This window comes from Malaclemys terrapin, chromosome 3 (genome assembly GCF_027887155.1).
Source record: "Malaclemys terrapin pileata isolate rMalTer1 chromosome 3, rMalTer1.hap1, whole genome shotgun sequence".
Lineage (NCBI taxonomy): Eukaryota > Metazoa > Chordata > Testudines > Emydidae > Malaclemys > Malaclemys terrapin.
The window spans coordinates 165,898,838-165,920,842 of record NC_071507.1 but is presented as its reverse complement, the minus strand read 5'-3'; the positions used below and the strand labels follow the sequence as shown (position 1 = coordinate 165,920,842).

General features: G+C 40.0%; 1 protein-coding gene across 1 annotated transcript in view; it reads right to left on the bottom strand.

The window, feature by feature from the left end:
• CSMD1 (CUB and Sushi multiple domains 1) overlaps window positions 1-22,005 on the bottom strand; it is a 1,946,356-nt gene that overhangs the window by 1,049,833 nt on the left and 874,518 nt on the right. The window contains exon 4 of the mRNA XM_054023823.1: window positions 7,964-8,158. Within this exon, the coding sequence (XP_053879798.1) occupies window positions 7,964-8,158 (195 nt within the window). The remainder of the gene's footprint in view (window positions 1-7,963; window positions 8,159-22,005) is intronic.

Genomic DNA, 22,005 nt, shown 5'->3' with positions numbered 1-22,005 from the left:
CATCTCTATGGTCTCAAGTCTCCTGTTGGCTGTTTCAATTAATATTAAAAGTAACATTTTAATGTAAAAATAATCTGTCACTCAGCAAGTTTCCCCTTTTCATTTCCAAGCCATACTCCTGGATTATAGTCAGAAGAGCATTTTGAAAGAGACTTCCTAAAAATCACTCATAGGTCTCATAATTTGGTTTTCAACTAATATTTTTGTAAAGCAACACCTAGGATTACTACATAACTGAAAGATTCAAGGGGAACTATTTTTCTGTATTTTTCCATTGGGGTAAAAATTTCAAAAGTAATAAGCAATTTAGAATCCTAATTCCCATTGCAAGTTAATGACTCTTTTGCTATGGGCGATAGGATTCTACATCACTTGGGTACTTTTGGGTGGAGTGGCCTGCCCATGCAGAGCATGTTGGAGCCTTAGTTTATTTCACTGTAGTCAAATTCCCTTATTGGGATATATGACAGCACTTTTGAAATACTCAGTTACACTGTTCCATTATAGTCAGGTTTTCTTTTTTCTGTCGTGGAACTGGGAACCTGGCAGGCTTGAAAGCCCTGGCCTGTGGATTGCCCCAGGCCTGGGCTTCCCTGACTCTGATGCAGTACAAATAGTGTGACTCCCCCAGAGGTACAGACCCTGGGAGGTGCTGATATAAAACTCACATTCTTATCAGTTTCATGGCTGCTATGGAATAGCTGTGCTGAAACTGACATATGTGTCAATTGTTTGCAGTGTTGTAGCTATACTGGTCCCAAGATATGAGAAAAACAAGGTAGGTGAAGTAATAGCTTTTACTGGACAAACTTCTGTTGGTGGAAGTACAAACTTTTGAGATTCACAGAGCTCTTCCTCAGGTCAGGGGAAGGTAACCAGAGTGTCCAAGGTGAAGCAGATTGCTAAGCATAAGGGGTTCACACATGTTTTAGGAAACCACTTAAAATGAAGTGGGCAGTTAACACCTCTGCAGTCATAGGACAAAGGACATTTTACATGTTTCCTAATATACACAAACAAGGAAACCATGCAGACCCATTATATCTGGCCACTGTATTCTTGCAAAAGAAATATCAGAACTCACAGAAACCACCTTCAAACTACTCACAACACAAAAGGCCCATTTCCTGCAGGATACAACCCACTTCCTCCAGAAACTCCACAACATTAATAACTTTCCTCAGAACACCATCCTTGCCACAATGTATGTTCCTTCCTATACACCAGTGTTCCTCACCATGACAGCATTACTACCTGCTTCAAATATCTACAAGACAATGAACAACACTTTGAAATCCCCCCCCAAGTACATTGCCAAAATCATCCATTTCATCCTCACGCATAACAACTTTACATTTAACAACAAACACTTTGTCCAAAACATGGGAATAGGCACAGGTGCTAGGATGACTATCCAATATGCCAGAATCCTGTTATAGTCTTGGCCTTCACAACATCCTCTGAGAAACAATTCCACAGGTTGACTCTGCGTTGTGTGTTTAAAATGTGTTTACGGAAAATTTAAGGACCTTTCCAGATTTTCACATTTGTTTAATGATCAATGAAGTGGAGCCTATTATCCCTCTAATTTTTTACTCAGTTAGGCACTGTACACATCTTTTGGCTATCCATGTGAAAAGTTCTGCAATTTGCAGAAAATTGTCTTACCTATCATGTCGGCTATCTCCTCTTTTCATCTCCTCAACCTTCTTCATGTTTAGTCTTTTCATAATGCTTCTCCCAAAATCATCTTTTCTGGCCATTGCCTCCATCACATCATCCCTTCTAAGTCACTTCCCTGACTCCCAATTGCATGGTACATAAAATCAGTATTTCTTATCCTTGTTTTCAAGGCACTTCATCACAACCTCTGCCTGCACCTTTGACCTGGTCGCATTTCATGTTTTTCCATGCCCTTCCATCTTTCCTATTGATACATATCAGGGCAAGTGTCTATATACGTGCAGGAGTATGGCCATGATCCCACCTCTCCTATGCATAGCTAGTCAGCCCTGTGCACTCCATAAAAACTTGTATAGCATAACTCTTTTGCTTTCCCCCAAACAATTGAATGACACTTGATTTGCCCAGTCTCTATTCCCTTCCAGTCTGACACTTTTATTCTGAGCTCAAACACTGTAAAGACTCAGATCATTTAGATAAACAAAATAGCCTGTTCCAATGCCTTAGCGATACAAGAATATTTGGTGTTCTCCTCTGGGGAAGGAAATCTTTCATAGATACTTCCACATCTATTTGTGTAATGCAACGTCCCTGGGTGAGTGTAACATAAGGAATCCCTTATATCAACTGGCAGAGGGCATAAGGGAAGCATAGGAGTTTATAGGTGTACCTTGGGTCTGATATCTACATAATAATGTGTCAAAGGGTGGCATGTGAGATCTCTGCAAATAGCCAGTAATGCACTGGTTGTACTAATCATTGTGAGATGTATGGCTGGATTATATTTATTTAAGGAGCTATTCATCTATACTAAAAACTATGTCATTAAAGTATGTACGTTAAGACAAATCACCAGAAGGTGATAAACAGGTTCTGTTCAGGCAAGGGGTAGGAAACACCTATCTCCGTGTAGCATGTATCTTACAATGTCTATTTGTATATGGAGCCAAATCTACAGGAAAGAAATGTACTGGGGTGGGACTGGGGGTGGGAGGGGACAACAACCAGCAGGTGGGGACAGGGATGGTGAGGTGTACATCTTGTTTACGAGTAAAGACAATGGATTGATTGAATATGTAGGGGTACAGAGGTGTACCCAGTATCCTTCATCTAGGGGAGAAACTGCCAGTGTGCTTATTTTATGAACAGAGATCACAGTCACTCTGGTGGTTAATCACTGGGAAAAAGACTTTGGGTGAACTAAATTTTATTAGAGCAGGAAAGTATCTTCTTCATTAAGTTTAAAGTCTAGCAGGCATAGTATAATTGTATTTTATATGTAACCCAAAGTTTCCATTAACTCTGCCTGGTTCTTCTCTAGTCTCTCTTCTTTATTTAACAAAGTTATATTTGTTCTCACTATCAACATATCTAAGTACTGGTGTGCTCAGTGAGCGGTTATTCTGAGGCGAAATTGGTAAGCTGGTGTGTACTAGTCCTTTGGCTATTTGTAAATTCTGTGAGCATTCAGTGGACTAGGAACTGGACACCCAAAGGGGGATGCTCGGAGGTTGGAGCATGCCTTGTCCTTGCCTGAAGAGGGACAGCAGAGCCTGCAGAGACTGAAAGGGGAGTGTAATGCTGTCTGGAGTGGATCACCACTGTGAGTGCCTACCTCAGAGCAGACTATCAGAAAACATGGCAGACACCCTAAACTGGTGGTATGTTCTATAATTAGATTTCACCAAGCCAGTAACAAATGCGAACTCATGGATCTCTATACCAGTCTTAGCATAGAGTCACAGACAGTCCCCTTAGACTCTTGAGTCTATTTGCCACCCAGAAAACCAGGCTTTGTGATAAATGGTCACTTACACCAAAAATCACCCCACATCCAGGTTGCTCCCAGTCCCAAGAGACCAATCTCTTACCTTAGATCAACTAGTACCTTAAATCTTGCACCAAAGACAACTCTGGTTGCCAATTCTATAGTAAACTTACTAAAGGTTTATTAGCTAAGAAAAAAGGAATGAGAGTTATTGAGAGGACTTAGCAGTTCTTTCAGTAGAAAATGAATAAGCAAGAAAATAAGCAAGAATAAGCAAGAAAATGAATAAGCAAGAAAAGTTGATCAAAGCTGACCAAGAAGATAGAAAACAATGGTTTTAGTTAAAATTTGCATAAGTGTGTAAATGGAACTTTTCTTTGTATAGATTGCTTGCATGTTGTGTGTTTATTTATGGGTAAGATGCATACGTTATGATTTTCCAAGATGGTAAAAATAAGCAAAATTTTAGCTTTCAGAATCAGGAAGGAGGTCCTTTTGGTCAACTGTTTATTATTTTTGTTTACATAGCCCCCAAAAGTGTTCTGGGGGCTTTTGCCCTTCCTGGCTCATAGCTGCCTATATCTTTAGTTTACCTCTTATTTTATGTACTCTTTATTCTCCCTCCCATAATTATGTTTCCTTAGACAATAATTCCCTATATGTACTTTTCTTCACCTTAATTATTTTCATTGTCTGATGGAAAGCCTACAAATGTAAGCTCACTAACCCAACTTGTATTCCTAGTGTCAGCTTCAGAAAAATCTAGACTCATACAAATATAATCAACTAGAGATTCTAAAAAAATATATACTAGGTCCTTTTTAGAAGTAGTGACATATCATAAATCCGCAGCTAGTATAGTTACTGAAGAAAACGATATTACATTTTTAAAAACATTACAGAGTTGTATTTTACTATTTCACACTAGAGCTTGAATGAATCCTTCTGGTTCACACAGCATATACTAAAGTTTTCCTTTTGCGCAAATCAGATATTTATCTCAAACTGTACATTTGTAAATTGTTCATTTTCCCCCACAGAACAAAAAAGTGAGCACTTTTGGGACATGAAAAGGGGGCTACTGGTTATTTTGTGGACTCTTATTTGAGGCCTTATCACCCAAATGTAGGCTTGTAGAAGGGGAAGACAGTAGTTTGGAAGGGGAAAGAGAGAAATGAGATATAACATGTATACATTTTTCATTAAATACATGCACAGAGTTGGAGATGGTGGAGGAAGAGAGCAATGGAGAGAAGGGTTGAGATGTGTGCTGAGTCAGGAAGTGGAGGAAGATGTGAAGTGAAGTATAAGAAGTGCAACACATGTGGCATTGGTGACAAATCAGGATGGAAACAAACACAATATAAACATTTTTTAAAAAAATAGGTACCCCATTTCATACAGTGTTGATGTTCTGCATTCAAATATGTAATGTGCTACCACTGCTCCAAGCCTGCAAGCTCTGAGATAAGTAAGCATAGGATAGGTATCTTGCCCTTAAACAGGCACCTCCATGAACCATCACCTTTATAAAACTATAGTACTAGGCAACACTATTCCAGAACTATTATGTATATATGAATATCACATGTTGCAGTGTTTTGCACCATCTCTGTAGAATACCATCATACCTTTAACAAGGACATTCTGAACTCTGTGAAGAGAGGGATCAGGGTGCTACTGCTCAGGGAAACAATGCTACAAGAGCCGCATCAGGCATATGTGCCACAGCAGCAAGTTGAAAGAGCTAAAGAAGAGAAAGGCAGTAACAGCATAGTGATGGAGGCATGCTAGGGGGTGAGAGAGAGACGTTGGGGGGTGAGAGAGATCTTTGACCTAAATGAGCAAAAATGGAAGAGTAGAAGAAATGAAGGGATTTGGAGGCACACAACTGAAAGATTTGACCCTGCCAGCTGAACTTTGCAACATGTCTGCAACACCAGCCCTACATCACCTGGATATCAAGTTCTCCTATGGCAGGGGATTACTCAACTGGCCACTCAGGCCAACTTTAAGGCTTTTTTGTGTGCTGTGTACTGGGGTCAAGATTCTAGGCTTTTGTTTGTGTGTCTTTTTTAAATGGATTTAATGTCAGTGCAGAAGGAGAAAAGTGCTTTGTGGGGATAGCTATCCAAGCATTCCCCTCCATCTTTTTATATATGTGAACTGCCCAGTTAACCAATCCAGTAGTAGAAGAAATATCCATGACTATTCTGACTTACCTTATGAAAGCACATGGACAATTTTTAGCAGTGCTTCCACTTTTTGTCACGTGCCTGGTAACGCTCTCTTTTTCAGCTGTTTTCTAGCCTGCCGGCAAAGTGGTTTCCATTAAAAAGGAAATCTATCTAAAACTATTTTTTCTCATTGCACTATTATATTCCAGTGCCAGTAAAATCTGCCGTAGTCGAATTAACTTAAAATATGTTTTTTTATGGCAGAGTAGCTAAGCTACCTCAAAACTACACACTAGCTAGACCTTCACTGTGCTGCCAGAATTCCTTGAATGACATCATATAATCTGCTCTGCAATTCTATTCCATAAAGTATCACTTGAGCACGATACTTTTAGTGATGTTGTTTGAAGCCTGCCACAACTGTTCAGAAAAGTGAATAGTTAACAAAATACAAGACTGAGGTTGCAATTTCCCCGCCTGAGTCATGTATCTCTATAGAAATGCCACTTTGTTCAGCAAGTACATAATTACTTGACAACAGTTGTTAATGCACCTGAAAATATTAAGGAAAGTAATTGCAAAAGTAGCAATAGAATTTGGGATATTCTGATGCTGATATAGCAGAAGTATTAAAAAAAAAAGAACATGGATTTTAAAATGCAGCAATCCAGTGTCTCTACTTATACAATTCAGTGCATCTTTTGAATAATTTCTCTGATGGGTGGGAAAAAGATCACTCCGTTACAGAGGGCCCATACAAGGCTCTGCAGTTCATTTAGTCCTTGCACTGCTTTAGAGGGGTTTTCAGGGCTTCATCTGACTCTTCTTCAATGGGGTGAATTCCATGGTATGGTTCATTTAGGTACAGAAGGTGCATTTAATTTCATTCCAGTTTTTAAAATACTCAGTTCCACTGATATTCCCTATACTTAAAATTGGAAATACAGCTAGAATTAGTAATATTTCTCAAAACAGAAGGTATTTAGAGCACCCTGCAGAATATCAAAAAGAAAAAAGTGTTTTCAGACTGATGCTCAGTTAACACCATTAACTTAAAAAAGTTCAGACAGAAGTGTAAATTTTACCAACTATTATTGAAGAAAAAGATTACTACAACTGACAGATTTGAAAAAAAGTCACACATTTTCTTCTTGTTTTCAATTTAAGAAAATATATGGAGTTACCATGCTGCTCCAAACTGAATATACATACACTGGATATGGTTGAAACTTTTGTGAGATTTGTCTTTATTAACAACTTAATAATCGAGATTTTTTCCCCTCCTTTTTTATAAATTTCACTATTTAGAGTACTTCTATATAGATTATTAAAGCTTTCAATGAAAGGTATTCTTGACAGAAACTATTACAGATGGGAATGGATTAAGAATTTGGGCTATTCTGGTCCTGATATAGCAGAAGTATAAAAAAAAAAAAAAAATCAGTACCTGCCAGCTATTTCTACACTATGACAAATGTTGGCAATCACCACTTTAATTGTGACCACTATCTGCGGTACTCACACAGAGTGAGCAAATTGATTTTTTTGTTTTGGTGGCCAAACTGAAAAATCCCCCAAAATTGTTTCACGTAAATTACAAATGTTTTTTTTTTATTTTATTTTTTTTTTCTCATCAAACTGAAAAACATTCATGGGGGAGGGAGGGTATATCGAACAAAATATTGTTTGACTCAAAACAAGTTTCCCTTTTTTTCTTTTTGATTGCTTTGTTTAATTTTGAGGTGGTTTATACCCTCTTTTTAAACTAAAATTAGCTAAATTTCTAAATGAAATGTCATTTTGAAACAAAAAGTCATAACATTTCAATTCAGAAATATCGAAACTAAACCTTTTGAAACTAAACAGTCCGTTTTAAAATAAAATCTAGCAAAAACTATTCACCAATTTTGATCTGTATTCATGAATATGGTCGGCTGACCCCAAACTGCATTTTTGATGCATAAACTATTCATTTTTTAAAAATTGCCCAGGTCTACGTCTATCACTGTAATATCTGAGCACCTCACTGTCTTTAATGTATTTATCCACACCAAACCCCTGAGAGTTAGGGAAGTAATATGAATCCCAATTTATACAGGGCTACAATTCCACCATTGCACAGGTTTATATTTTAGATAAAACAATATAGTTTAATGACATTAAGAAAAATAATGGTCAGTTAACACAGAACTAGTGAATTCAACAAGTTACGTTAGCATTACCTATAACCATCCTAAAATAAAAACATATTCTATTTCATCACTATCTTAGTCTTCTTTGTATTTATTTTAATTCATATAGGTAACTGTTTTCTCCATTAATTCACATTTTGTACCTCTGCAAAATGGAGCTGGAAAATCCCACGATGCACCATTTCCAGGACTCACAATACATGTTAACATTGCATGGCCCTCCAGGATGTAGCCTGAGATACAGCTATATCTAATTTTGTCTCCTATATTGAACCTTGATCCATGAAGTACTCCTTTAGGTATTTCTCCCGGGTTTCCACAAGTGTGGCTAGGTAGAACTGTTGAAATAAAAAGAAGAGAAAAAAGTTACAGTTAAATCTTATGGGAAAATAGATAATTCATATTACATTATAAGTGACATAAAATCCTTACTGAATCACTGTTAAACACTTTTTTTTCTGCTTTGATTTTTAATATAAAAAACCTGTAATTGAACCATGGAATGTATTTTCACAAGAGGTAAGATTTACTATGCACCTCACCACTTTCACAACTACATTTCAAACTCAATCCTTGGGGTTAGCATTCTCTCAATAAGTTCTTCACACGTCCATTGACTCACACAGACAAACAACAAAATGCTATATAAATCAAGCTAATTCTCCCACAAGCTGGGACAGAATATTCTTAAATACTCCAGAAACTGTCAAATAGATAATCAGATGATGACACAATAGAGATAATATTCAAAATATTCCACGTATTAGAAGATTTCTTATTTTTAAGAAATAGCCTGCTCAATCTTGTTGACATCAATCTAGGAGTAGACAGAAAATGTGGAAATGACTAAAAAAATAATGTTAGAGTGGGGAGAATGGACAGAATTCTTACTTTTTTGCAGAAAAATCTCTACCATTTGAAAGCATTGTTCTTTTGATGCAGACTGTTTAAACTACCGATCAATTTTAGCAATGAATCCATCAACCTACAAAACAAGACCACTGTTTTGGTGACCTAGCAGTGGTCTCTATTTATATGTCTGTTGTTTTAGGAACAAAGATATAGGACCAGAACAGTCCTCCTGCATCTTGTCCAATCCCCTGCTATCAGAGTCAATCCCAAAACAATACAGCTAAAATTGTTTAAAACATTTAGTGTTGGAATTCTGTGTGTATATTTGACAGTTGTATTCAATGGAATATCCATTGGAATGTATTGAAACATCAGAGTACATGAGGTAGATGCGTTCAGCAGAAAAGTAGGAGCAAGGAATGGTTTAGTCTAATTCATGGTTCAGCTTCCAAATGTGTGTGTGGTGGTGGGAAAATCATTTAACCTCTCTGTTCAGTTTCCCCACTTGCAAAATAAAGACAGCAATTCTTACCTCACAGGGGTGTTGAGAGGATTAATTAGTTAATATCTGTACAACACTTTGGAGACATAAAGCACTACATCAATGCTAATTACCCGGTATGTCCCACTACATTAGACAAGTGCATTTGCTGGATGCATATCCCATGTTTTTCATCAGTATAGCCGTTAGCAGCATTGGCATTGAAATGGTCATAATTACACTTAACTCAAAACCCCATCAAAATATAGAAAGCAAGTTCAGATTATAGGTCCAAACTTTCAAGAATGCATTGATTTCTAAAACATTAAAATACTACTACTTTACACTTATGCAATTCTTTTCACCAGAGGCTCTCAAAGCACTTGACAAACATTAAATGTGGTAATTAAGTCACGCAACACTCTGGTGAGATAGGCAAATATTCTGCTTACTTTATAGATGGGTAGGTAAACTAAGCTACAGAAGGGTTATATGATTTTCTAAAAGCAGTGCAGTGAGTCAGTTGCAAGGCTGGGAATAAAACCTCCTGTCTCCTGCTTGAACCAATATGTCACACTAAGGTTATGTGCAACCAGAAAAGCTAGAAACTTCATTGTTTCCAGAATGAAGATAAAGCTTACAGAAAAACAACCTAGAAGATACCTTCATATCAACTAATTTCATAGATTCATAGGATTGGAAGGGAGCTTGCGATATCATCTAGACCAGCCCTGATAGATGTGTGTCTAACCTGCTCTTAAAAATCACTAGTCATGGAGTTTCCACAACCTCCCTAGGCAATTTAGTCCACTGCTTAACTACCCTGACAGTTAGGAAGTTTTTCCTAATGTCCAACCTAAACTGCCCCTGCTGCAATTGAAGGCCATTGCTTCTTGTCCTATTCTCAGAGGTTAAGGAGAACATTTTTTCTCCCTCCTCCTTGTAACAACCTTTCATGTACTTGAAAACTGTTATCATGCCCCTCTCAGTCTTCTCTTCTCCACAAACCCAATTTTTTCAATCTTCCCTCAGAGTTCATGTTTTCTAGACATTTAATCATTTTTGTTGCTCTTCTCTGGACTTTCTCCAATTTGTCCACATCTTTCCTGAACTGGACACAATACTACAGTTGAGGCCTAATCAGCACAAAGTAGAGAGGAACAATTACTTCTCGTGTCTTGCTTACAACACTCCTGCTAATATATCCCAGAATGATGGGGTTTGGGGTTTTTTTGCAACAGCGTTACACTGTTGACTCCCATTTAGCTTGTGATCCACTATGACCCCCAGATTTCTTTGTGCAGTACTCATTCGTCGGCAGTCATTTCCTGTTTTGTATGTGTGCAGCTGATTGTTCCTTCCAAAGTGGAGTATTTTACATTTGTCCTTTATTGAATTTCTTCCTATTTACTTCAGACCATTTCTTCAGTTAGGATAAAAATTCAAAACAATCCTCCCAAGCACTTGCAATCCTTCCCAGCTTGAAATACTCCACAAACTTTATATGTGTACACTATGCCATTATCTAAATCACTGATGAAGATATTGAACAGAACTGGACCCAGAACTGATCCCTATGGGACCCCACTCAATATGCCCTTCCAGCTGGATCTGAACCACTGATGATTATTCTCTGGGAACAGTTTTCCAATCAGTTATGCACCCACATTTTAATCTCTCCATCAAGGTTGTATTTCCCTAGTTTGTTTATGAGAAGGTCATGCAAGGCAGTACCAAATGCCTTACTAAAGTCAAGATATACTACACCTACCACTTCCCTCCATCCACAAGGCTTGTTACTCTGTCAAAGAAATTGACAGATTGACATGATTTGTTCTTGCCAAATCCATGCTGACTGTTACTTATCACCTTATCTTCTAGGTGGTTGCAAACTGATTGCTTAATTATCTTTCTGGGTACTGAAGTTAAACTGATGGTCTGTAATTCTCTGGGTTGTTCTTATTCCTCGTTTTATAGATGGGCAAATATAGTGCCATTTTCCAGTCCTCTGGAATCTCCCCTGTCTTCTGTGACTTTTGAGATAATCTCTAATGGCTCAGGAGCCTCAGTCAGCTCCTTGAGTATCCCAAGATGTATTTCATCAGGCCCTGGTGACTTAAAGATATCTAAGTAATTTTTAGCTTGTTCTTTCCCCATTTAGGCATCAGATCCTACCTCGTTTTCACTGTCATTCATTATGTTAGACGTCCAGTCACTACTAAACTTTTTAGTGAAAAGCGAAACAAAAAAAATCATAGGTTTTGTGATGTTTGTTTAGATTGCACTTATTTATGGTGAAAAAATGTAAGGAAAGTCATATTTAATTATATGTAGGAAAAATGTAACACTAAAAGTGATGTATTTCACATAAATACAAGGTGAGGTCATTTTACAAGCTTAGAGTAATTGGCTGTGAATATAAACATTATAATGCATTATCACTCAGACTGATTTGTAAATTGGATAATAAACACATTATACATTAACAAGTAATTTAATAGCTTTCCAAGTTAAGATGGCTATATTTAAAAAGATGATTTTTAGCAATGACTTTTGTTAGAAAATGGTTTGGGAAAACCAGAGCTGTTTTTGATCGTGCAAGACAGAACAGGTCAAACTTGCAGCAGTCCCTTTGTTTATTTCTCAGGACTTTTATTACATGGCTTAGATTCAGATTTATTACATGGCTTGGAAGCAAGAGCCTACCTGTTATTTTTCAAATGCAATTCTTCATACACAGAGTACTATAACAGTTGAAAAAAGTGGGCATATTTAGTCTACAGAATAGAACACTCTGGGTTGGACTTGATAACAGTTTTCAAATATGTAAGTTTATTGTAAAGAGGACTGATCAATTGTTCTCCATTTCCAAGGGTACGACGAGAGGTAATCAGCTCCGTTTGCACCAAGAGAGATTTAAGTTAGATATTAAGAAAAACTTTCTATTATAAGGATAATTAGACACTGGATTACATTACCAAGGGAGATTGTTGAATCCCTGTCATTGAAGGTTTATAAGAACAGATTAGACAGACACCTGTCAGTGATGATCTAGCTATACTTGGTCCTGCCTCAACACAGGGGACAGGAATAGATAACCTCTTGTGGTCCCTTCCAGTGCTACATTTCTATGATTCCATAATCTGTTGCAGTTTCAACATAGGTCAGTTTCTGTAGTACTGTTCGTACAACTCAGTTTCAAAGAATGGGTGTGCTATCTAAAAAGTACATTAATCATAGGTATCTTGTATTCTGACAAACTGCATTCTCAAGTAATAAGATATCACAGCCAGTCTAAGGGTTATTTACACACCTGCCAAATATATATAATGGCTGGCACTGGCTAACACCTGACAAAATCATACTGCACCAACTCCACCTGCTCTCCATGTACAAAAGCTATTCTAAGGTATGACTTTTGTCAGACTATGGGGTTTTCCTAACTCTGCATCTGTGAAGAACCACTAGAAATAATGGGGCCTGATTTCTGAGGATGGCACATATTTTGCAAAAACCTCTTGAAAATAGTACAAGATGAGTGATCTGAGAATGACAGCCAAGCTCAATAAAATATGTAATAGTTCACAAGATGCCACCGCTTGTCAAGATGAAGCATTGGATTACATTATTTATGTCCTTTTCTAAAAATGTCATCAAAGTAAATTTAAGTAGCTGCACAGGTCAATCTACACAATTTTTACTGTTTCGAGGTGTGCACATAAAATGTATTAGGCCTCTGAAGCTTCATAAAAAATATGTAACACAGTGGTACCTTTGATTATTTAAATTCCAGCTGATCAAAGCTATCATATGCAAAGGTCAGAGATCTACCTTAAGATTTGACTTCAGCAGATAAGGGAGGTGGGATATAAGCTCCTCAATAAAAGGTCATTCACCTGCTGTGTTAATAAGGTCTACAGAACAAATGCTGTTTCCTATACAATTTACCAACTGTGCAGCCACTCACATGTAGAGCTTATAAACTCTGCAGGCTCCTGGATCCTCATTTATGAAAGCCCTTAATTATCTGAAGTTATTTAGTATCCACTGTGACATTGAGGGCAGTCAAGGTAGTACTGCATTGAAGATAAAGGCTTTCAGAAACTGAGCTGACCTATTATTGTTCTTGAGAAACTTTTCCTATGTTTGACTTACTGCAGAGAACTGCGTTTCTTTTAGATGAAAGTCAATAGATAGAGCCTATGTGTTTAAAGCATCAGAATAATACTGTTTAATAAGCAGATATATAGTTAAATTTGATGGCCAAGGTATAGCCCAAGGAGTTCTACAGTCCCATCTTCACTTTTAGCATCCTGGCATTGACCAGGAAGTCTACAGGCCTCAGTTCAGATCAAAATGGGTCATGGCATGCTGGGACCTATTGTCTCAAGAAACCATATTGCAATGTGAAGAAAGCTGCACTTTGTTCCATTTTTGTGCACCACAAAAGCTCCTATCAAGTTGTCATTGTGACCCCCTGCATGGACAAAGTTTGGGCTCCCCCAGTTGTAAACATTAGCTATCACTCTAATTATGCTCACAGAAAAGTCATTCAGTAAAACTGTGTAACTACATATGGTAACAATTCAATGACTTAATTAGGATATCATATCAATTGTTTAACCCAATCTTTTAAATCATTAGATGCAAGTTATATTAAAACCCTTTCCAAGGAAAAAGTGAAAAATACAGTGTTAAAATAGAGGATTAGTACTCATTAATGTACAGTGACAAAAGGCTATACCACATAAGGTCTGCAAAAATTTAGCTGAGGACTGGCAGCATTTTTCAAGAGTGCATACAATCAATGAAATTTCATTAAACACATTCATTTGCAAACTAGGTCCCTGATGGCCTGTATCAGACTGTTTACATTTTGACTTTTTGATACTCTCGCTGAAGCTTAAAACTCCAAGTATATGCACTATGTAAACCACTACAAACATGAACTAACAGAATCTTAAATGTGTTAGTTTGTTCCCTGCCTGGAGATGAACTATGTGCTTTCGTTGCTGGGGATTTTCTTACAGTTAAAAATCTGTGTGTATTGTTTCTGATGATTGCCTTTAAATCTTTTACTAGACCCACTTAGTTTCTTTACCAGCTACCTGAGAATACTGGTCACATATTCACCATAACACAGGAAGAATCACAAACACACACCAACACAGATTATGGCATATTGAAATCAAAATATATATCATGGCTTCTTGTAATGAACACAATCAACTGCTATGATTCTAATCTATATATGTTCTTCTACTTCTTTCATCACTGTAATATCTGAGCACCTTCCATTTGTGCATTAAGCAATGTGATTCCACATCTGTCACATGTTGTTTGTTCTCTCAACCTTTCCTCAGGGGTAGAAGTGAGTTAGTGGAGTGTCTGGTTTTGATAACGTTTTAGGGGTATTTTTTTTATATATTGCAATGTATTTATGTTAGAAAAGACAATAGTCAAAGAAATATACCTTTCACTTGGAAAGGAAGGCAGTGAATTTTGAGATAGACTGAGTGTCATTAGCTTTAAATGGGAATTGAACATCTAAATGCATTAAAGGGACTTTGAGAAGCTACAAAACCAACTGCTTGACTGCTGCTGAACATATCAGGTATATACTGAGTCTGACAACGATTTCAGTGGCATGTGGTGTAACATATCTGGCTAGGCAGATGTCATGACCATCAGCTACACTATGCTCATGAAGCTCTGGGGAAAGAGTCCAGAAGGCTCCAAAAATGGGTGCTTCTACCTCCACGTAGGAGCACCTAGGTTTTATCATCTGTAAACTGGCCAGCAGTGACATACGTTGCAGTCAGTACATCTCAGCAACAACACAGAAGGTGGACCAGCAACAAATCAACAACCATGGTCATACCTATTGAAGGAAGGAAGGTGAGGGGGCCTGGGGATTTGTCAAGGGAAGGGGAGTTGGTGCAGGGCTGTTATCCCACCACTTTCTCCCCTCTATTTAATTATTAGAGCACAACCATTCTCTGCTTTTTCTCCTCAGTGATTTCTGTAGCTCCATGAGGATTTATTTTATATCTCCTCCTCTGTCTCTGTTACTGTAAAGATAACATTTAGGAAGCTTTCCTGAACTTAAGCTGCTGAACAGGCAGTCCTGTCTCATTTGTGCTGTGTAATAGCATGGCACCCACTGTTACCCCAGAATTTGACATTCCTGCATGTACCCCAGAGCTTGACAGAACTGCAGTCAGCCATTTTGTAGGTTCAGTCACTGCCAGCTGAAAATCAAATCCATGATCTTCAGCTTTTGTGAGAAAAGACCAGACAGCTGTATAATTGCAGTTTAATTAGAATGGGAGGATCGGACAGAGAGTGAGTGAATAGCAACTTTGGTTTTAGGTGCCCCTACCATATTGTTATTTTGGCTAGAAATGTTTTGAGATACTTTGTTTGTTGAAATTAGGAGAATTAGTGACCCAATAGAGCTGATTAAGCTGACCCACTAGGAGTCACTACAGGTTATGTCAGTGGTCCCCAAACTTTTGAGTGTCATGCCCCCACCTTTACCCCTGTCCATGTCACTCCCCGCCCCCTGAAGCTTGGGCCCAGAGGCAGGGCACAGCTCAGGGGATGTGGACAGGAGTGAGGGGACCGAGGCTAGAGCTGCAGCTGAGGTCTTGGGCTGGGAGTGGGCCAGGGATGGAGATGTGGCTAGGGACTGAGGGCAGAGGTGGAGCCACAGCTGGGCTGCACTGGGGACTGGTAGCCGGGACCATGGCCAGGTGCAACTCCACTCATGGCCCCACCCCTGCCCCTAGCCTCAGGCCCAGTCCAGGAACAGGGCCCCTGGCCAGTGGCCAAAGCTGGGGGCTGGCGCGGGGCTAGGAGCAAAGCCACCCCAAGTCTGGGGATGGGGCCAGGCTCAGGGCCAGGTGCCGGGGACATAGCTGGGGGGCAGGACCAGAGCAGAGCTGGCGGCAGGGAGGGACTGTATGGTGCTCCCTCCCCACCCCCTGTGGGGGCTGGTCCAGCCACGCCCCTCCCCCCTCCCAACATTCCTCTGTGCCTTCCACACTTTGGGGAACTCTGTGTTATGTGTTTTGTTAGAGTTAGCTATAAAAAGTTTAGGTAAAAGTAAAATACCTTGAAACAATCCAAGGGAGCTTTTCTTAAGGTAAGGAGCTGAGATTTAAACTCCCTCTCAGCTAGATTGAAAGAGGGCCCTCTGGAAGCCTACCTGGTGATCATTCAAAACCATCTCAGACTATGGGTAACTATACCTGGGATGTCCTAAACCTACTGTGTATGAGTGTTCTTAATATGTAATAAATAGTAGTTTTAAATTATTGGTACAAACAAGCATGCTTTTATTCAGCAGACAGAAAAACTGTGTTCCCATTGATTTATTCCTGACACCACCTGGAGAGAAACAGTTAAATTACCACTGCTTTGGGTTCTGAAAACCACAGGTAACACCACCTCTCATGTGCACCCAGATGTGTCTATGGTCTTTAAATAGTCCCAGCCCTGGTATTAGGCTGTAGCCCCGGGCTTCCTCTCTGGATGCAGTGGTTTTACCTTCTTGGTCTACTCTAGCCCCAGCTCTTTAGCTGGGCCACTAAGAGTTCCGAATCCCTTCTAGGGGTTTATCATTGTCCAATTGTAGGCCAGTTCCCCAGTGGCCTACTGGGGGCCAGGGAGACTCCACGTACCAGCACAGGGACCATAAGAACAGCAGCCACATGCCACCATGTCCCTTTAACTACACTGCTTTCAGTTCCCTGGGACACTACTCCACAGCTCCAGCCTTCTCTAAAGCTTCGCCCTTGCCTCAGAGATCATCTAAGTTCAGGCCCAGCAGCCATCTAGGAGCTCTTCCTTCTGCCCCAGTCCCTGCCTGTGCTGAGCTGTCCATGATGCTACAGTTCCATTTGGCTAGCCAGGGGCACCGCCTGCACTCCTCCAACTCCAGCAAGGAACTGACTGTCTCTGTCTCTGGATATGAGTCAATAGTGTGCTCTTGTTGCCAAGAAGGCTAACAGCATTTTGGGCTGTATAAGTAGGGGCATTGCCAGCAGATTGAGGAATGTGATCGTTCCCCTTTATTCGACATTGGTGAGGCCTCATCTGGAATAATGTGTCCAGTTTTGGGCCCCACACTACAAGAAGGATGTGGAAAAATTGGAAAGAATCCAGTGGAGGGCAACAAAAAATGATCAGGGGTCTGGAGCACATGACTTATGAGGAGAGGCTGAGGGAACTGGGATTGTTTAGTCTGCAGAAGAGAAGAGTGAGGGGGGATTTGATAGCAGCCTTCAACTACCTGAAGGGGGGTTCTAAAGAGGATGGAGCTCAGCTGTTCTCAGTGGTGGCAGATGACAGAACAAGGAGCAATGGTCTCAAGTTGCAGTGGGGGCGGTCCAGGTTGGATATTAGGAAACACTATTTCACTAGGAGGGTGGTGAAGCACTGGAATGCGTTACCTAGGGAGGTGGTGGAATCTCCTTCCTTGGAGGTTTTTAAGGCCCGGCTTGACAAAGCCCTGGCTGGGATGATTTAGTTGGGAATTGGTCCTGCTTTGAGCAGGGGGTTGGACTAAATGACCTCTTGAGGTCCCTTCCAATCCTGATATTCTATGATTCTATGGCTCTGCAGCTCCTTTTATATGGCCCTCTTGGGCCCTGATTGGCTGCTCCCTGCAGCCTCTCTGATTGACTGCATCACCTGCAATCACAGTAGGCTGCTTAGAGGAATCCTCTACGGGTCCTTTTCTGGGAAAGGTGTTTCAGGACACTGAGGCCTCCATCAAGGGGCCTCTGGGCCTAGTCCACCCTGCCACTTGCTGTCTCATAAGCCCTCTGTTCCTGCCTCCTGTGTTCTTCATAATACCACAGACTTCATTTGAGTAGAAGAGCTGGGAGACATCACAAAGGGGAAGAGTCAGCCAGATCACCTGCACAGCACCTTTGGAAATGCACCACTAGGAAAAAGTTCAGGAGCTTCCTGGAGAAAGTCAAGGGCACAGGAGATTGCACAGATAAAATACATATATTTAATGGGTCTTATGAAGATCTCATGACATTTTGGCCAAATGGCTGAAATGTATCATACTAACATTTAGTCTCATACCTAAATACCCTGAGAAGTGTGCATGGCACAAGTGTACATAAAAAAGCATTAGGAGGCGAAGTAGAGAAAGCCAGAGGAAGACAATAATAAGACAGAGGCAATTTCCACTTCACTCACTCTTCTCAACACCACAATATTTGTATACAAATCAAATACCATGTTAGCAAAAAAGAATAAAGACTGAAACCATTTTCAAAGATGTTGATATAAGGGGTCTTCACCCTCTATGTGCTGCAGAGCCTAGCTCTGTCATGGCTCCTAGTTCACATCAGGATACCACATGGACAGCTGGACTAGCAGATCTGTCATTACACAGAATCATTGATTACTCCCTGGTATAACTGGGGTGCAGAACCAGGAGGGACAATGGAAGCTTTAAGGATGCAGTAAAGGCAACAGCAACCTGGGGAAGAATATATTCCACTCCGTCCTGCTGAACAAACCAGGCTTGTCACAGAGGACAGGAATTACCTCAATAACTACAATGGTTATGAACCTAAACAGAAAATTTATTCCAATGCCATTGTAAGCACTGCTTTCTAAAGTGACCTAAGATCTTCTTTCTGCCATAGGCCCAATCCAGAAATAAGGAACCCCCATAGGCACTAACCCATGTAAGTAATGCTAATCTCCCAGGCTGAACAGACACAAAGGCTGTTTCTGATTCAGATATTCATCTTGTAGCAGATGCATATAGTTATTAGAGATGGGCAAAAAAGTTTCATGAAAAATTTCAAAGTCATTTCCATTCTGAAAGGCAACTTTTTCACATCTTCAAATTTTTTCATCAATATCATCATCATTTAAAAAGTTAGAGTAGGAAAAGGAAAACTGAAAAAAAAAAGTGTGCTGGGGCACAGGGGGAATGAACACTATTCATTCTATTATATTCAGTGGCAAACAGGATAGGAGGATAAAGGAAAGAAAGGAAAAGAGGGTAAAAACAAAGAAAACAAACAAACAAAAAACCCAGAACATCAAAGCTGCCAAAGAGCATTGTGTTTGAATGTGAGGAAATAGAAATAATCTTCTTTTGCTATCCCTCACTGAAAGGATGATGTATCTCTGTCAAAGGGCTTTATTAGTGAGTTTTTAAGTGGCTGAGGAGCCCAATTCTAGCTCTGCAGATTTTCCCACAGAAGTGACAGGTGTAATCTTGGAGGAGACATAGTTGTTGTCTGATATGTTGTGCCCTTTCTTTCCTCCTTTGTCCCTTCTCTGTATCATGAGCACATCTGTTCTCAAAGTAAGCTGTGGCTTGGTGTATGCTGTGGCACTGTGTTCTGTTCTGTGCCAAGTTCTCCCAGTTTGTTGGGTTGATGCCTCCCTTTTTAAGATGTAATTTCAGTAAGTCTTTGAAATGACCTGCGCTTCTATACTGCTGATGTTGGCCACAAAGAGAATGCTGATGTTAGTGCGCCGGTCTCCCCAGCTGATCCTGAGAATCCTCCTGAGGCAGAACTGCTGGAACCACTCCAGCTGCTTGAGATGATGTTTGTAGGTTACCCAGATCTCACACCCATAGACAAGTGGGGGGATGACAATCTTGTACACCAAGATCTTGGTACCTGTTTGTAGATCCTTATAATTGAAGATTCATTTTAGTAGTCTTCAAAAGATGTGCTGGCACAGCAGATCCTGCATTCAATTCAATGGAAGCCTTTTTATTGATCATTTGTATTATCATAGACCCGAGGAGCCTTCTTTTTAATAAAGAGAGACATAAGAACTCAAAGGAGACAGAAAAAGTGATGAGGTTATTCCCTGCAGTACTGGCAGTGTCTGTGAAGATCTCTGTGACACTATGGGCAAAATCATGATTTCTTGCAGAAAAATATGCCAGACAAAAATCACATTAAACACCACCAACCTGAGAAGCACAGAGCTCCCAGCTGATTACCCCATTGGTGCAGAACTTAGGTTTGCAAAGATAAAAGGGTCATCCAGTGTTCCCTCTATTTTCTCCATCCATGTGCGGAATGAATTTTGTTATGTGCACCATATCGAGGTAATGTGCAGATGTGCACCACCAGTAGAAACAAAAAACCTAGATCTAATATATATTTTTTAAAAGTTACCAAAGGGATAATTACTCCAGCCAGGAGAGGTTAGGCATTTTAGAACTCACTAAACAACGAACAAAGAATTAAATTTAAATGCAAGCGAGAAATTACAATTATGAAATGCATAGACCAGTCAAAAAACTAAAATGACACACTTTGAAAGAAGTATCAAGTAACAACAATGATAATAATACAATAATAATACAAGTGTGTGTTGGTAGGTGAGTGTGAGACAGAGAGAGACACATGCTGCCCCTTTAAGTACGCTGCCCTTTTAAGTAGACTGGCACTCAGCAGTCTGAAGCCTGTTTGTTCAGACACAGCAACAGCTGCCAGCAAGCTCCCTCCGTCCTGAGTTCTGTCCGGTGTCTGTGAAGATCTCTGTGACACTATGACACAGAGAGAGTTCTGTCCTGAGCTCTGTCGTGTCACCCTCCCCCCACCTTGTAGAGATGGGGTACAGAGGTGGTGGGAGGGGGACACCCTGACATCTGCGCTCCTCCTCCCATCCCTGCTCTGCACAGCAAGTAGGAGGCTCCCGGGAGCAGCTGGCCAGAGGCTCCACAGCAGAGAGCAGGAGTAGCATGGCAGTCTATGTAATTAAAAGATCCAATGTCAAGCTTCAGTTCAGAAAAGCACTCCCACTCAGGGCAGCACTTAAGCACATAGTAAATTTTTAGCATGTGTTTAAGTCCTACAGAAGTCAATATTGAAGTGCCGTACTGCATAGAGATGGACTTAAGAACAGACTCAGGTGATTTCCTGAATTGAGGCCTTAAGGAAATACTGCAGACAGTTGGCAGAAGGTGATTTTCAATGTCAGCTGTGAGAATTTACCCTGCAAACCTGATTCTAAAGAAGTACTGGCATCCAATCAGGGAGAAGATACCTGCCATGTAACTTGCATGCCTAATAAAAACAACTTGAATTTGTACTATAAAACACTCAACAAATTACAGACTAAAGTATTTGGTAAATAATTCCAAGCAGTGACTCAGCTGAGAAAATTCATGGTCTTTTCACTGCCAATTTGTGAAAAGAAAAGGCTTTTTTTTAAAATAAAATATCCATATTTTCCTTTCTTCTTCATATATAGGATATTTTGTAAAGGATGAGAGAATCCAAGGAGCAGTGATGTCAGTTTACCACAGCACATGTGTAAGGGTGTGGATAAACATTATGTGTCCCCTTGCATCTCAGTGAAGAACTGCAGGTGTTCCCCACCTTAATTTGCCCTGGTTGGGCAGCAATTGGTTTGCTTTAACAACCTAGGGCAAAGAGTAGACAACACATATCAAGAAAATAGTATGTCCCTGTTTTAATAAGGCTTCTGGGCAGGCGCAACTATAAAAAACAATTCAAAACATCCTTGCTGTGGACTCTGGTTCAGAGCTCCCAAACTTAAAGTGCATAACACCAAGTCTCTGAGTCTGGTAGGGCTGGTCTCCTGGAACCTGAGAGAAACAGCCACCACTATAGCCCCCTCTTCCTGCTTATACACCCCAGCTTCCAGGAGCAGACAAGGTCACCTTGATTAAACCCCAGGCTGTCCCAGCTGTAGGCTCCAGCCTGTCCTGTAAAGGGGTAGAACATGCCTTCACAGTGTCTATTACATAACAACCTACAGTTACATTTGTTAGGCTCCAGTGTTATTCAGTCAAACATGACATTAAATATCACAACTGTT